Here is a 15,141-nt window from a genome sequence, read left to right on the forward strand (position 1 = left end):
GCGAGCTGCATCATCCGCCGCATCGTCAGCTGCACCCATCATCCGCACCATCGGCACCAGCAGCACCAGCAGCATCATCCGCACCATCATGGTCAAGCCATCCATCGACGCCAGAGTGCGCCCTCTTGCCAACCCGGCCCTCGAGAAAGCCAGCCTCCTCGGCGCGGCCCGCATCTACGTCAGCAAGGATTCCCTCATCGCCCTCACAAACGGCCTGGAAAGCGGGAAGCCATGCCTCGTCGACAAGCTGGACGACCAGCTCGGCCTGCCCAGGAGAGAGGCCTCGCTGTGGGTTCTCCCCGACAAGAACCTCAGCCCCAACGTCGTCATGATGACCAGGGCCTTCCAGGAGGCCACAGGCTTCAAGATTGGCGACCAGGTGAGGATATCGCTGCTGGAGAGCATGCCCGACGCGGACGAGGTGGTGGTCCAGGACGTGGGCGAGGATCCGGGGCTGGGCCAAGGAAACGCACGGCATCCCGCCGGCTGGGAGTTTTCTCTGAGCCTGTCCATGGGTGAGGATCATTTCCTCTTCCTCCTCCTCCTCTTCTTCTCCTTCTTTCCCCTTTTCTCTTGATCCCTAGTCTGGTTTGCTGACGCCTTGCCTCACCGAAAGAGCGCGCGGAGCTGGTGTTCCCGGGAATGGTGTTTGAAGGCGTCAACATCAACAAGCTGCGCCGCTCATTCAAAGTCCTCTCCGTCAACTCGCAGACAGGCAACGTTGCCAGGTTCAAGCTCTCCTCGACGACTGTGCGCATCGTCAGCGCCGGCGAGCAGCAGACCGCCGCCGCCGCCGCCGAGAGGGCGTCCCCCACGGGCGGAGAGCTGGTCGTCACCCGCGTGCCCGGCTTGGCGTCCCAGGTCGGCACCATCAACCGCTTCCTCCGCGCATTCACCCGCCCCTTCTGGATCCACGACGAGCGCGAGTCGTGCGGCTTCGTCATCCACGGCGGCAGCGGCACGGGCAAGACGCTCATCCTGCAGCGCGTCGCCGACACCGGCTGGGGCCGGCCGTTCTGGGTCAAGCCGTCCGACAAGCTGGCCGCCGTGCGGGAGACGTTCCGCCAGGCCCGCGCCGCCCAGCCCAGCCTGGTCCTCCTCGACGGGCTGGAGGACCTCATCGCCAAGGACCGGCCCAACCGCGAGGCCGTCATCGAAGCCCTCGGCGAGGAGCTGGACGCCCTCTCCGCCGACGCCCGGGCCGCCGGCGCGTTGCCCAGGGTCGTCGTCCTCGCCACCTGCCAGGACTACATGACCGACGTGCCGCCCAAGCTGCAGAAGCGCTCGCGGCTCCGCGAGAACACGGCCCTGCCCATCCCGCGCGCCAGCGAACGCCTCGAGATCCTCCGCTTCTTCGACCCGCCCATCCGTCCCGCCGACAGGGACGAGTGCCTGCTGAGCGTCTCGCAGAGGACGCACGCCTACAACGGCGACGACCTGGCCAACCTGGTCCTCAACGCCAAGAAGATCCTGGGCAGCAGGTTGGACGAGCAGGGCGCCGACGCCAAAGACCCCGCGCCTGGAGCGCACCTCCTCACCAGGCAGGACATGGACCAGGCGTTGCGGATAACGCGGCCCACGGCCATGCACGACATCAACCTGAAGCCCCCTACCATCCACTGGCAGGACGTGGGCGGCCAGGAGGCTCTGAAGAAGGTTCTCTCGCGAATGATAAAAAACACAAAGGTTCGTCAACACGCTCCCACTTTGCCCCGTTCAACAACGCAGCTAGCCGGTGAAGATGAGTGACACAAAATCGCACTAACTCTGAAACGAAACCGATTGCTCCCCGCTCTGAATTCCCAGAACACCAACCCTTCGAGCTGCCGCGTCCTGCGCAACCCGCCAAAGGGGCTCCTCCTGTACGGCCCCCCCGGCTGCTCCAAGACGCTCTCCGCCCAGGCCATGGCCACGGAGTCCGGCTTCAACTTCTTCGCCGTCAAGGGCGCCGAGCTGCTCAACATGTACGTGGGCGAATCCGAGCGCGCCGTCCGCACCCTCTTTGAGCGAGCCCGCGCCGCCTCCCCCTCCATCATCTTCTTCGACGAGATCGACTCCATCGGCGGCCAGCGCGGTCCCGGCCCAGGCGGAGCCGGAGCCGGAGCCGGAGCCGGAGCCGGCGGCGGCGGCGGCGGCGGCCGCTCCTCGGGCGCGGTCAACATGCTGACCACGCTGCTCACCGAGATGGATGGCTTCGAAGCCCTCACGGGGGTGCTGGTCCTCGCGGCCACGAACCGCCCCGAGGCCATGGACCCTGCGCTCATGCGCCCCGGGCGCTTCGACCAGGTCCTGTACGTCGGGCCCCCCGACCGGGCGGCCAGGGAGGCCGTCTTCCACGTCCACCTCAGGGGGCTCTCCGTGGCCGCCGACGTCGACGTCGGCGAGGCGGCCCGTCTGGCCGACGGGTACTCGGGCGCCGAGATCCAGGCCATCTGCAACGAGGCCGGGCTGGCCGTCCTGGACCGCTACGACGACGACGACACCGGCACGGCCAAGCTGGAGATTGGCATGGCCGACCTGCTGGCCGCCATGGACAGGACGCCGAGGAACATTACCCAGTCCATGATTGACGGCTACGACGCGTGGTCCAAGCAGTTCCGGCGCAAGTAGGCCACCTTTTTCTTTTCTTACTTCTTTTTTTTTTTTTGGCGCGCGCGCGACCCCGATTCCCGCCGCACCTACACCAAGCGCCCCCTTTACGCTTCCGCACCATCGACCGAGCAAACAAACGCGCCGCGGCCGTGTCCCCCCCCCCCCCGCGTCCCCGTTGCCGCCGCCTCGGCCATACGCAACGCATCACGCGCGACACGCCCGCACAGACACCCTTCCAACGTCGTCGAACCCCGCGCAACCGACCCTCTCACGCTGGTAGCCACACAGGGCTCGCTCCCTCCGCCACGGCATGTCTCCTGTCCCGGCGTGCCAGGGCAATTCCGTACACCGCCATGCCGCTCTAGCGCGTGAACCCGACAAGAACCCGGCCGAGGGCTTCGAAAGAACCAAGGAGAAAAAAAAGACCCCGAGATCCCCCGCAGACAGCCCTCCCGTGGCTTCCCTGCCATGCGTGCACACGAGGACAACCACATACGAAGCGAGGTTTAAAGGGGGAAGTGGAGGGCGGCTAACCAGAAACTGCTCGGTATTCTCTTGCATCCTTCCTGATGACGTCTAGTTGTCTGGCAACAAAAAAAAGAAAAAGAAAAGAGGTAAAAAATAAAAAAAAAAAAAGAGAAAAGAGACTAGTTAGGAACCACGCGAACGGGAAGAACATAGAAAGACACGTCCCCCCTGCAGTCTTCCTCTTCTGGCGGGACGCATCTCCCACAAGCAGGCATCTCCTAGTGATCCACGAAAAAAAACTGCAACATCCAGATTCTTTCCCTTCAACAACAGTTGCGTGACTGGTGACGAAGACGAGACCCAAAAAAAAAAAAAAAAAAAGTGTATAATTCAACGCCGCACTGCGCTCCTTTCCCTCCCTCGCCGTTGCGTTGCCAATGCCCACTCCGTTCCCAGACATGGTAGTACCCGAATTCATTCTCATGCAGGTTTGCGAGCAAAAGTGATATTTAAACAATTGGTTCCGTACGCCGTCGCCGTTAAAAGGGAGAAGAGGACATGAAGAGAAAAGAGTTCTGAAAACGCAGAAAGAAAAAAGGCAAAAATCCACCCCTCAAGAGCAATCAATCTTGTTCTACGTCTCGTCGCCTGATCTGGACCCTCCTGTCCGGACCGAGGTAGAGAGGTTGATGGCAATCTTGCCGTTTCCCGAGGCGCCTCCCAGCGATTTTCGCCTTGGCGTCATCCGCGGGCTTCTGTTGGTGACGCTTGGCTCCAGGGAGCTGCTGTTCCTGCGCTTGTTCTGCATCAGCTTGCCGAGTTCGTCTTCTTCGTCCTCCTCCCGGCGGCGCTTCTCAGACAGCCGCTCTGCTGGAGGGGATACAGTCGGCAGTCCGGATGGCGTGGACGAGGGAGTTCCTTCGACGACGGCGTCTCCTTCTAGGCTGGCATTTGGGTCGCTCTCCTCATCAGAGGAATAGTCGACCAGAGGCTTGGAGGGGGTCGAGGGCCCGTTACTTGGCAGCATCTTGTTGGACATGGCGTCGTGATGCTGCTCTTCTTCTTCTTCTTCTGGATCCGACGTGTTCCAGTACTCCTCCTCGCTCGCGTCCACGGTGATGTGCTCCATCAGTCGCGTGTTGGGTGGCGGCTTGCGCGGCATGTCATCCTCGCCCTCCAGGAAGTAGTCCATGTTGGCTGTATAGCCTTGTGTTTGGTCATAGTGCAAGAGGATGTCTCGAAAGGTGGCCATGTAGCTCAAACCGGTCAAGCTTTCTCGACGGTTGACAACCAGGTATTTCATCAGGTCCTTGATGTTCTCCCTCTTGATGAACTCAAACAGCTCGAGGCAGGCCGAGCTGAGGAGATTGTCTCTTGGCAAGGTTTCGATGAACACGTTCAACGTAGAGGACAAGGCATGCTTTTCTGTGATTTGCTTGATGTAGAACTCTTCTTGCATACCGATCAGACTTCGGAGAAAACGAATAGCGACTGCAGGGGTGCGACCTGATTAGCCAAGACCGGACTCCATGACCCCCCCCCCCCTCCTCCGCAGCCTTTCTTTTCTCTGGAGAGAAAACGTGGATGAACACGAGAAAAAAAAAAAAAAAAAAAAAAAAAAAAAAAAACTGACCTAGGCGCAAATACTTTTCAGGACTCTTTAGCAGTTGAGTGACTCGCGGAATGATATTGTTGTTCATCACTAAATACCTGCTGAATCGATGATGCTGGCGGATGAAAAAAGACAGGAGTTCGACGAGAGTAGTAAACATGGATGCTTTCTGCACCGCAAAGCTCAAATCGGCTTGGTGTTCGAGGTCCAGCAGCGGCTTGAAAAGTTTCGGGGCAGACCTCTCGTAGAATCGGGTGAGGAAAAGTTCCTGCTGAGGATCGGATGCAGGTTGAGGCCGTGGTCTCCCAGGCAACTCGCCGTTCAGCCGGACGAGTTCTGGTCCTTGGGGAAGAATTCCTTGGTCCAAAAGCACTTTCAAAGCTTCCGAGATTTGCGACTTGACCCCGAGGTCTCCCTCGACAAGCAAAAGGTCAATCAGCGAGTCAATCAATGAGGGTTGGTTGTCGTGCATCTGGCGGTACGTCGTCTGGCGTATCATTTGCGGATCGTGGTCTATGATGGAGACCAAGATGTCCGTGGCCCCGATCCTGACGCCCACATCTCCGTGCTTCAGCCCAAAGTGAATTACTTGCATCAGCCCGTGCGCGATGAGGTTGTTATAGAGCGATTGCCTGGCCGGAGGTTGGAGACTCTTGGCAACGGCACAGCACTGCTGAATAAACAAGACAGCATCCTTCTTCTTCTTCTGGTCACGGCGTCGAGAAGTAAAGATGGAAAAGAGCTCGCCCATGAATCCAGTGTTGGATTGCAGATGTTGGAGAATGTCGACCTGGTTGAAGAAGATCAAGGAATTCAGGACGGAAAAAGTAGGGTCGTCGAGGATCCTGGCAAGAACCACATCTTTCAGGTACTGGAGACGGTAGGTCTGATGAATCTTTTGGCGGGTTTGATCATCTTCTATCCTGACAACCTCCTTGTACCGGCCTTGGTTGTCGAGCCAGTGACGGTGATTCGCTTTGTGGCTGGGGAAGTCGGGGTCGTACTCTAGTGCGCCAACAACGCCAAGAACGCAGTCGTCGGATACGGCGTGCTCGATGATGGTTGTATCGTTTAACAGGATGATGGTCTTCATGATGTTGCAGAGTCGATGAAGGTCGGGCAGGCTTTCGAGATCCTCGGCCATTTCAACCAGGGGAATCAGCTTGCTGATGTAGTCGTCGGCCATTATAAACTTGGCGAGAGCGTCGCGGCCGTTGGCACTTGCGCTAATGATGCGCATGCTGGACTCAATCTCGGGCAAGTTTCCAAGCTCGGCAGCAGGGAGGTTGATGGCGGCTGGAACCTCGACGGCCAGATCGTCCGAGAGGTTGTCGTCGCCTCCAAGATTGTTGGGAAACGTCTGCTGCACGTTGCTAACGAATCGCCTGCACGACAAAGGACAAAATTTTAGCGGGCTGAGAAGAGAGCAATGTCAACCGCGGAGTTGTACGAACCATATCAGGGCGCAACCTTCGGCTTCCTGGAAGCTCAAGGCCATGTCGACTCCGCTCCCGGGCTCTTGCCACAGGATGAGAGTTTCTACGAGATGGGAGATGAGTCTTTGTTTTTAGCATCCTAGCGAGCGGATAAGGGGATCCTACCTTGCTGCTTTTGGAAGCCATCATCCTTGTGAATCTTGGTTTCCAACAGTAGCCGCTCGGGATGATCCTCGGACTCCACAATGACTCGAGGGTCTTTGCAGCCATCATCTGTCTGTATTTCCGGAGGCAGCACCGGTCAGCAAAGTATAACCAGAGAAATAAACAAAAGGGAAAACACAAAAAAAAAAAAAAAAAAAAAAAAAAAAAAGGACGGGCCTTGGATCCAGGACCGAAACAGGCGACATGGCACATACAATCGCATATGTTGCGGTACAAAAGCCTGTTCCGCGATCAAACCAGTCATTGTCGCGCAGCTCGTAAACCTTGACGCGCTTCTTGTCCGTCGCCTGATGAGACACTTGGTGTGCCATCATCACAGGCTCGGAGTCCGCCTCCGTGGCGATGAGGCTATAGGCGCTCAGGTCGGGAGCAATGGCAAGGGGTTGTTGTTGAAGGGATAGTTCAGAAGCTGGTGTTTCGTGGCTCAAGATGGTGAGTGCCGCCACGGTTCTTTTGAGATGCGCCCGACCAAGAGGGGGGGCGCAAGCGCAAGCAAGCGGAGGAGGTAGGTGGTGGTGGTGGTTCCGGCAACGTCGCCGTGCCGCAGCCTGAGGATGCGCTGCCAACCTTGACGCAGCGCCGGAACAGGGCGGAGTAAGGAGTCGTCGACGCAATTCTCGACGGGTTCACGTCGAGTGAGAAGTGAGCAGTCGGCGTGATGGGGTGCTTGCGCCACGCGATTGCCGTCGCAGGCGACCGGCGGCCGGAAACCTGGGGTCGGGGGACTTGGGGTCGGGAGTCGGGCTCGTGGCCAAGCAGAAGCAGGGAAACAAACGAAAAGAGGAAGCGAACGCGGCGCAGGAGCACACGGAGGGAGGGGGGGAGGGGAAAGAAGGGCAGCCGGGGAGCGAGCAGGAGCGGTACCGAGCGACAAGAATGTCGCGTGAGGATGGGGGCGGTCTCGGGGGCGGGCTCGGACAAGGAGGCCGCAATGTCGAGTTTGCAGCAGACGGAGTATGTCGATGATGCGAGGGTTTGCACTTGACACTTTGGGCAAGACACAGCCGATGGAGTGCGAGTGGCCACGGAGCGGGCAAAGCGCGTGACTGGGAAGGCGATTTGGGGTGGAAGGGGGGGGGGGGGGAGGTTCCTGTCGTTTGGGCTTAGCGCAGGGTTTATCTATTAATGTTGGGCTACCATTTGCACCAACCATGGAACGATTGGGTCCTGGAGATTGGGGAAATCTGGATTTTTTTTTTTTTTTAAAAAAAAAAAAAACTTCCCAGAGCGGGAGAAGGGGGGGGTGGGCGGCGCGGTTGTTCTGGGACGTGGCAAGTAGTACCTGGCAAGTAGCGCCTAGCAGGCTAGCACCTGCCCACTGGATCTCGGGAACATCAGGCCAAGAGAGTTCCGGTGGCTGGTGGCTGGGGCTGGGGCTGGGGCTGGTGGCTGTTGACTAACCCGCTTACATACATAGTTACTTGTTGCAGGCGATTTACGTCTGCAGGTTTTGGCTTAAAAAGTTGGAGACGAGCGTGTGGCGGAACTCACGGAGTCCTTAGAGTCTGGTCCTTGGGAGGGAGGTAGCCCGTGTGCGGATACGGAGCTCACAACAGAGCCTGCCGTGCGGAGTTCTGCGGTGCAGAATAATTCCGATCATGGGGAAGCAGGTACGGCCCCGGCGGGCGGAAGCTGCTGCTGCTTGCATCATTTACCATTTATGTACTCCGCAGGTGGGTTAGGGGTTGGCCGGGCGGGCCATGATTGACTGATGATCTGGTTTGTGCGAGGCTCCTCCGTATCGACCATGGCTGATGGTATCACCTGGCGGTGGTGGAGTGGACAAGCGGGCTGGGCTAGGCTGGGCTGGGCTGGGCTGGGCTGGGCTGGGCCGGGCTGGCTGCCAGGGCATGCATGGGGCAGGAGCATGTCTGGTGCCATGCACCCGTCAGGTCTCAGTGCCTGATCGGTGGCGGCTGCCTTGCCTTGCTGGCTGCCGTGTACCCCATGCCAGAAAGGCGCCGGGCTTTTACGCCGTACCCCATACCATACCATACACCGTGCTCGTCTCTGAGCTTCAACAAACCAGCACCCCGCCCATCCCATCCATGCAGCTCTCATCCTTGCCATGGGCGGCAACATGTAGTCAAACGTCACAGTCGGGCACTCAGGTAAGGAAATGAAGTGTTTTTGATGAGTTGCAGCATGGTACGGAGTACTCCGATTCCACTGGCAATCAGATAAGATGCAGCTACAATGGTCGGGTCACGTGGATACCTTTCTTAGGAGGCCTTGCCTGAGGCCACCAGTCCCTCTTATCTTGTCGCACCAAGATGCGCCCCAACCAGGTAATGATGAGTCACCGAGTTGGGGCTCCCTCAGTTCCATGCGACATTTTACAAAGCTCGTTAACCAAGTGCCTGAGCTCAAACAACGACTTTACCAGCGGCGCGGACCGACATGGTCTCATAAGAATCTCATTCATACAGTGCAAAGACACAAAGACACTCGCTGCGGGGTTGGGACCTGGCACTGACAGACACCCACCCTTGCAGGGGTGTGCAAACAAGCAAGTTGCCAAGAACGCATCAAGCGACCCATGACGCTGGCACCCTAAACACTGGTGGAACCTTTGCATTGTCAACCCTTTAAACCACGAAATGCGAAAATGACTGAGCTCTTCTTCCTCCTCGTCCTCGGTCAAACGAGTTTCAGCTGCGCCTCATGGATGATTCAGCCCGGCAACCATAGACTGTCCGCCGGTTGCGCAAAGCTGCTCAGATAGAACCAATGCCTCTCTGACGTCATGTGTTTACGCTCTACTCAACATTTCCTCTGCCTGATGTGGGGGGGATAGTGCCACTAGGAGGGAGAAATATAGGTCGGCAAATGCCTCGACCATCTTCCCATGATTTGGCTCTCAACTTGGCATGACGCAGCCTCGAGTCTAGTAGTACCGTGTCGTTTGACGCGACAAACCAAAGACCATCATACTTGCCTAGCGCGCTAGACGGAGCGACTTTGTCTCGACACTAATGTGGATAAGAGGCTAAGCATCAACCTGGAAATTGGTAAGATTGCTGCTAGCAAGTTATGCGTCTTATTTTATCGTGCTAACATGGGATTGCGGCCGGTAGTATTGACCCTCTAAGCCAAAGCGTAATTGGGCTTCGTCGACGGACCCTGTCGAACGAAAAGGCAAACTCGTCGCCTGCAGCTCGTTCGCTTTTTGGGCGATAGAAGACGATGACGACGGAAAACCGAGCGAGTGATGAAGAGTATTCCGCGTTGTGGCCTCGCGAGCAGATGGCAATAAAAGCGCCTTGGCTGGAAGGTGCGACGGGCGTGAATTCCCGAATTCAAGAGATGCTTGCCAAACTTTAAATTTAATTGATAGAAGTCAAGGTTATTTTAGCACCGATGTTCTCGACGCGCGATCAGCTACGTGGTGAGAAGGCTTTCAAAGAGGCAACGCAATTGTGATGAATAAAGGGAGTCGGGAAAATTTGGGGGGCCAGAATAAAGAACCTTGCTAATCAAGGAATGCATTCCGCCTAGTCCGCAAGATGTATACGAATTGGCTTCATTTTACGTTCAGCCATCGGTGATTAAACCCGGCCCGTGGCACAACGCGATGCCATCGTGGCTGACAGAGTCGAACCATTGATCAGGTTCAGAACCGACAGGCCCCTCCTTTGTCCATGCTGGGGGCCTGGGCAGTACGGGGGTTAGACGTGCCCTAACTACCCGATAGCTTCCGGGGTCGTTCAGGGGGTGGTAGCGCCGAAGCGAAGCACAGTGTCAATCCCAGACAGCTACATGTTTTGACTACCTAGGTACCTAGGTACATACCTAACCTAGTAGTTGTCGACTGTCTTGGGGACAAGCAGTGCCTCTATGACTTGTAGTATAGTTATGCTACTGCGTAAGGTAGGTAATATGCAAGTACAAACCTGGTAGGTTTATCTAAAGCTTCAAAGAAATCAAGGCGCTCAGGCTTCCCCGGATGCTAATCGACATGCCTGTCCCACTTGGTACATGTCTGGTAGCCTGCGGGTAGGCCCTTCCCGGCCATCCTCCACAATGAGGGTACGGGAGGAAGCCTCCAGCGGCTGTAGTTTGGACAAAGGTTCTTCCGCTCCACGGCGGACAAGGCAATTGACCTTCAATCTCGATTTCATCAGTCGATAACCCTCGTGCAATAAAAAACACTACGAAATGCCGAAAGATGGGACCCTGCGACCTCACAGTCAAAGACACGGCGATACGACGGTGTCTTACGCTCCTTGCCATAAAAACGATTGCCCGGCTTTACCGATATGACGGTCCCTGCGTTCCCATCTCACCCTGCGTCATCGTGAAGAAGGGCAAGAGCATAGACGTCACCGAAGCGGCAACAATGATGTTCATCGCCAGACAAACGAGCATTCCAGTCCCCCGCGTGTACTGCGCTTTTGTCCGCAAACGATCGACGTATCTTGTCATGGAGAGAATCCGTGGCAAAACCCTCGCGGCGGCCTGGCCTGGCCTATCCGACTTGGAACGCGAGCATGTCTTGACGCAGTTACGAAATATCGTCCAGGAGCTGAGGGCGCTCCCGCCGCCAGATTGCGCCGTTCAAAGCTGCGTGGGAGGCTCGCTGCGCGATTCTCGCATTCCGCGGTCGAAACCGAGATTTGGGCCCTTTCCATCCATACCAGCATTCCATCTGTGGCTACGCGACGGACTGCAGCTGCCTCAGTGCCCAGATCACACGGATGACGATAAATGGGCCCCTATCAAGCGCATGATAGTTATGCAGGATCGCGAACCGTCACCGCCCGTGTTTACTCATGGCGACCTCAATCCTTTCAATATCCTTGTTCGAGATGGGAAAATCGTGGCTATTATAGACTGGGAATTTGCAGGGTGGTATCCCTATTACTGGGAATATACATCAGCCTGGCTTGGGAACAAGACGAGGCAAGCATGGCAAAACCTTATCCCGAAGTTTATTGACCCATGCCCAGACGAACTCGGAATGGAAGCAGTTCGTCAGAGATGGTGGGGCGACTTCTGATTGCTTCTTGACACGAAGAACCTACAAGACCTTAAGCTACAGGGCTGTTCAGGCTCGCACTCGGCTAGGTGACGTCTGGTCTGAAATATCAGCGCGGGAAAAGCAGAGTTTCCGGACCCCGGATGCACGTCGAGAACGCGGTAAAGATCGAGTGCACGCTGCACCTGGACTCGACTGCATCAAAGCTCAAGGAATAACCTCCTTCTGCTGCAACATGTCCCAGGTTGGTTTTGGCTCCATCATTCGCTCGGCCTCCCGGTATCTCCCCTCAGCAACCTTCTTCTCGACGTAGCGCCTGGCCTCGCGCTCTATTCTACTCCAGTCCAACTCGGAAGTTCCCACGACCTTGGGTTCTGCTCTTGATATCCTCGACAGCGCATCTGCCATCCACGTTCGGCAACGGAAGTTAGGATCGCCCTGTGTGACGGCTGTCTTCCTTAGGATCCTCAACAGGCCTTGTTTATCCTCGATTTTCGCGATGATGAATCGGGCGAGGAGATTACTAGTGCTTTTCACGTTTTGCAGCTCCGCTTCTTCGTAGACCCAGCCATTGACAGGATGGTTCTTGACGTGGCATCGCAAGCCAGGAGTCTCGGCCTTGTCCTCGTCCTTTGGCCCAACGAGAAAAGCCCAATGGTACCTGCGAGTCAGCCGGGGTTCAAACTGGCAAAGCACGAGACCCATGTCCTACTTGCGCTCGTCGTTGCCCCTCACTCCACTAGGGTACAAGGCAACGTAAAGCCTCTTTTTGTTGGAGACCATTGTCGTCGAGACAAGACGTGAAGTCTTGCAGCAGTAAGGGACAATTCGCGGCTTTGGTGAGCAAGGGCTCTGGTTTCCATGCATTTAAAGCACGGACATACGTACATGACCGCGGTGGGCCCCAGCCATGACTGAGAACTGCGGCATGGCAACAAGGTCAACGGCACCATGGAATCGCGCGTCGGGGCTTTCTCACCCTGTGGCGCTTAGCGGTTGGTACATAGGCAATCGATGATTCGATTTGGGAGCGGCAACCCGGCCGCCACAATGCGAGACCAGGGAAGGACAAGTTCAGCAGACCTGCATAAGCTGAAACAGCGCCCGGGCCGAGCGATTTACATGCCCATCTAGAACAAACGGGCCAATGCCGGCTCCTCGGTTACCGCGGCAGCCTTTGACCACCTCTCCGAGACCGCGCCAAAGCCATGTCTGCCGCTTCTATCGTTGCCCCGTCGCGAAGCCTCCTCGACAAGGCGGCTAATCAGGTTATAACTCAAAACGCGGCAAAATCCATCCCACAGACGGACAGGGAGCGACTTGTGCAAGGCACTCACAACGGCGGCGGCGATCGGGCATGAAAAGGGTTCATAACAGACGCGGCGTGGAAAGGAGGCGAGAAAAAACAAATCATATCTCAAATCTCCAGGCTCCGCAAAGTCAAGGGTGACGTCCTGGCTGGTGGTAGATTGAGGCAATGTCTGGTGTTTGGGAAAACTATCGCCACAATATTCGGGGCCGCCAGAGAACGCGGAGTTTGACACCGAGGACACCAGGGCCCGCAAGGCTACGACGCGACAAGGACGCACACGGATGCGGCAATTAGACCCCGGCGGTATTGTTCCATGCGCAATTTCCCTTCCGCCATCTTCTTGGGCTCGGACCAAGGCCACTGATGGATGTATTTGGGTGTCTCTGGAGAACACGGGGCGGTATTGCGGCGGGAGCGGGACGCGTCATGGCATGGGAGTTGACAACAATCCAATGCTCGCGGGAAATTCCTTGGCCTTTTCTTTACCATGTCCTCTGTCTTTGCGCTCGCTATAGTTGGAAGAGGCTGAGATCTCTCTGCCTTTTTTTTTTCTTTTCTTTTCTTTTTTTTTTCCTTTATTCCCAAGCGTGTACATGGCAGTGCCAAGCCGTCTTTGTTCGGAGATGTCGGACGAGGTGGGGACCGAGTCGGCATGGGTGGGGCCGGGCGGTTCACCGTAGGACCGGCGCTTCGGAATGGACCGAAAAGCGGCGTTACGAATGGACGCCCGGGTCCCCAACTCGAGAAATCGGCGCTCTTTTGCCGTGCACCTCCTCCTGCGCCTGCGCCTACACCTTTTAGACTTATCGACGCCTGTCGTCTCTCAATCTTTATTCTTCAGACTAAGCCGTCGACGACCTGCGACGGTGCTTCTGGTATAAAGGCAAAGCCGCCTGCTTGCCGACAAGTATTGTCCGCCTTTCGGAATGCTCATCTTGCGCTGTCCTTCAACCAGCGTGCCATGGCAGACAGAAACTCGGACATGAACCCCCCCACCAAGGCGCAGAGAAAACCACCCAACTTATATACCCATGGTACGGGGGTCAAGCGATGCAACACACGCCGTGTCACGTCGATTTCCCGACTGCCGCCATGGCATCCACATCCACTCCTCTGGCTCGGGGGCTCGGGGGCTCGGGAGTTGGGCGATGCTCCATGTTCGATGCTGCCTCGCAACGCCGAAAGGCTTTTTGACAAAAAAAAAAAAAAAACGACAACTGCTAGGTGGACGGGCCGGCAGAACGTTGCATGCGATGATGACGGCAGCACTAGCGGCAGGATTCCCAATTCCAACGCATTGCGCTTCCAGAAAACGCTGCCGAGCAAGTTCAGGGGACAGGCTGCTCCGCCCTCTGCTGATTGTCCTGACCGGAAGTTGGGCGAGGCCAAACGCGCGACCGAGGATCGGCTGGCGCGGAGCCTGGGTAGCACGCGCCCATTGTCCCGAAGGACGAGATAAGGCATAGCGGGACTCGGGAGGTGGCGGCGGCCGACTGAGACAAGCCGATAGGTCTCGGGTGGGTGACGAGAGGTTGTCGCTGCTGGTCGTGACTGGTGACTGGTTGCGCAGTCGAGAATGCCGGCGGCCCAAAGAGTCCAATGACAAGTCTGGCTGCCTTGGTCCCTCGAAAGGGCGAACCCGACGGCGGAACCCGACGGACCACGGCAATAACGCATGTGACGAGGCGAAGCCACAGCCCGGGGATTCGGATCTCAACCCAGCCAGCCGAAACTGGCGGCGTTGGGGACCCTGCTGCGCTGAACTCTCCCACATCGCGCCCGAGGCTGCTCCTCGTCCAACTTCCGTATCCGCTCTGCGTCCTTGCGCAGTTTGGACGAAAACCGCTGACCAAGGGGAAAGACAGTGGGGGGTGGGGCAGCCCAACTCCCGGATCCCGCGGCAGATGGCACGGCTTTGGATAGATGGATGGCGGTCGTCGGTTGACGCGGAGCGATGGGCCATGGTGATGCTGATGCTCAAGACGACAGTCAGCAGGACGCGAGGGGGGGGTGCTTGATGTGCTTGATTAGCGTTCGATGGATGCTTTGCCCCGATGGGCCAGGATGCTGCGCGGCAGTCAGCATCAATCGAAGCCGGTCCTCGGTGCTCGGCAGCCTGGCAGGGCAGGGCAGGGCAGGGCAGGGCAGGGCTGGGCTGGGCTTGCCGTTGGTGCGCGCATCGAACGGCATGATTGCGTGTCCTGGCCGAAGCGTTGAAGATGGGTTTCTTTTACTTCTTCTTTTGTGTGTGTGTGTGTTTGTGTGTGTTTTTCGACTGTTGGCCCGTCTTTCCAGCACCGCCATGTACAATGCACAATAGCAAGAGCCAATTCAAAAGCCGTGCTGCGCAAAACTCTGCCCGGCACCAACGGTCTGGTTGGCGGCACGATCTGTACATGGCGCTGGCCCGCTCGTTGCTGGGAGGAATTGACTGGAACCAGACTGGAACCAGCACGGAACCAGCACGGAACATCTCCAGTGCTATTTTTAAGATGGGCCTGGTGGGGGATTGGCCGCC

At 57.2% G+C, this 15,141-nt stretch overlaps 5 protein-coding genes across 5 annotated transcripts; 3 read left to right on the forward strand and 2 right to left on the reverse strand.

Moving 5' to 3' along the window:
- Nucleotides 1-88: 88 nt before the first annotated feature.
- Nucleotides 89-2,610, forward strand: UV8b_01540 (uncharacterized protein; the record flags this gene model as incomplete). Its single annotated transcript, XM_043139038.1, has 3 exons — nt 89-515; nt 617-1,686; nt 1,807-2,610. 3 exons carry the CDS (start codon nt 89-91, stop codon nt 2,608-2,610), a joined length of 2,301 nt encoding a protein of 766 aa, XP_042994972.1.
- Nucleotides 2,611-3,694: 1,084 nt separating this feature from the next.
- UV8b_01541 (uncharacterized protein) lies at nt 3,695-6,644 on the reverse strand (the record flags this gene model as incomplete). The annotated part of the gene is made up of 5 exons (XM_043139039.1): nt 3,695-4,551; nt 4,694-6,057; nt 6,127-6,211; nt 6,274-6,385; nt 6,528-6,644. 5 exons carry the CDS (start codon nt 6,642-6,644, stop codon nt 3,695-3,697), a joined length of 2,535 nt encoding a protein of 844 aa, XP_042994973.1.
- A 3,857-nt stretch (nt 6,645-10,501) lies between these two features.
- On the forward strand, nt 10,502-11,332 carry UV8b_01542 (uncharacterized protein; the record flags this gene model as incomplete). The annotated part of the gene is made up of 1 exon (XM_043139040.1): nt 10,502-11,332. The coding sequence occupies one exon, from the start codon at nt 10,502-10,504 to the stop codon at nt 11,330-11,332; it is 831 nt and encodes a 276-aa protein (XP_042994974.1).
- Nucleotides 11,333-11,518: 186 nt separating this feature from the next.
- UV8b_01543 (uncharacterized protein) lies at nt 11,519-12,094 on the reverse strand (the record flags this gene model as incomplete). The annotated part of the gene is made up of 2 exons (XM_043139041.1): nt 11,519-11,972; nt 12,024-12,094. 2 exons carry the CDS (start codon nt 12,092-12,094, stop codon nt 11,519-11,521), a joined length of 525 nt encoding a protein of 174 aa, XP_042994975.1.
- Nucleotides 12,095-13,715: 1,621 nt separating this feature from the next.
- Nucleotides 13,716-14,546, forward strand: UV8b_01544 (uncharacterized protein; the record flags this gene model as incomplete). Its single annotated transcript, XM_043139042.1, has 3 exons — nt 13,716-13,780; nt 13,848-14,047; nt 14,194-14,546. The coding sequence occupies 3 exons, from the start codon at nt 13,716-13,718 to the stop codon at nt 14,544-14,546; spliced, it is 618 nt and encodes a 205-aa protein (XP_042994976.1).
- Between the last annotated feature and the right edge of the window lie 595 nt (nt 14,547-15,141).

Source organism: Ustilaginoidea virens, chromosome 1 (assembly GCF_000687475.1).
Source record: "Ustilaginoidea virens chromosome 1, complete sequence".
Lineage (NCBI taxonomy): Eukaryota > Fungi > Ascomycota > Sordariomycetes > Hypocreales > Clavicipitaceae > Ustilaginoidea > Ustilaginoidea virens.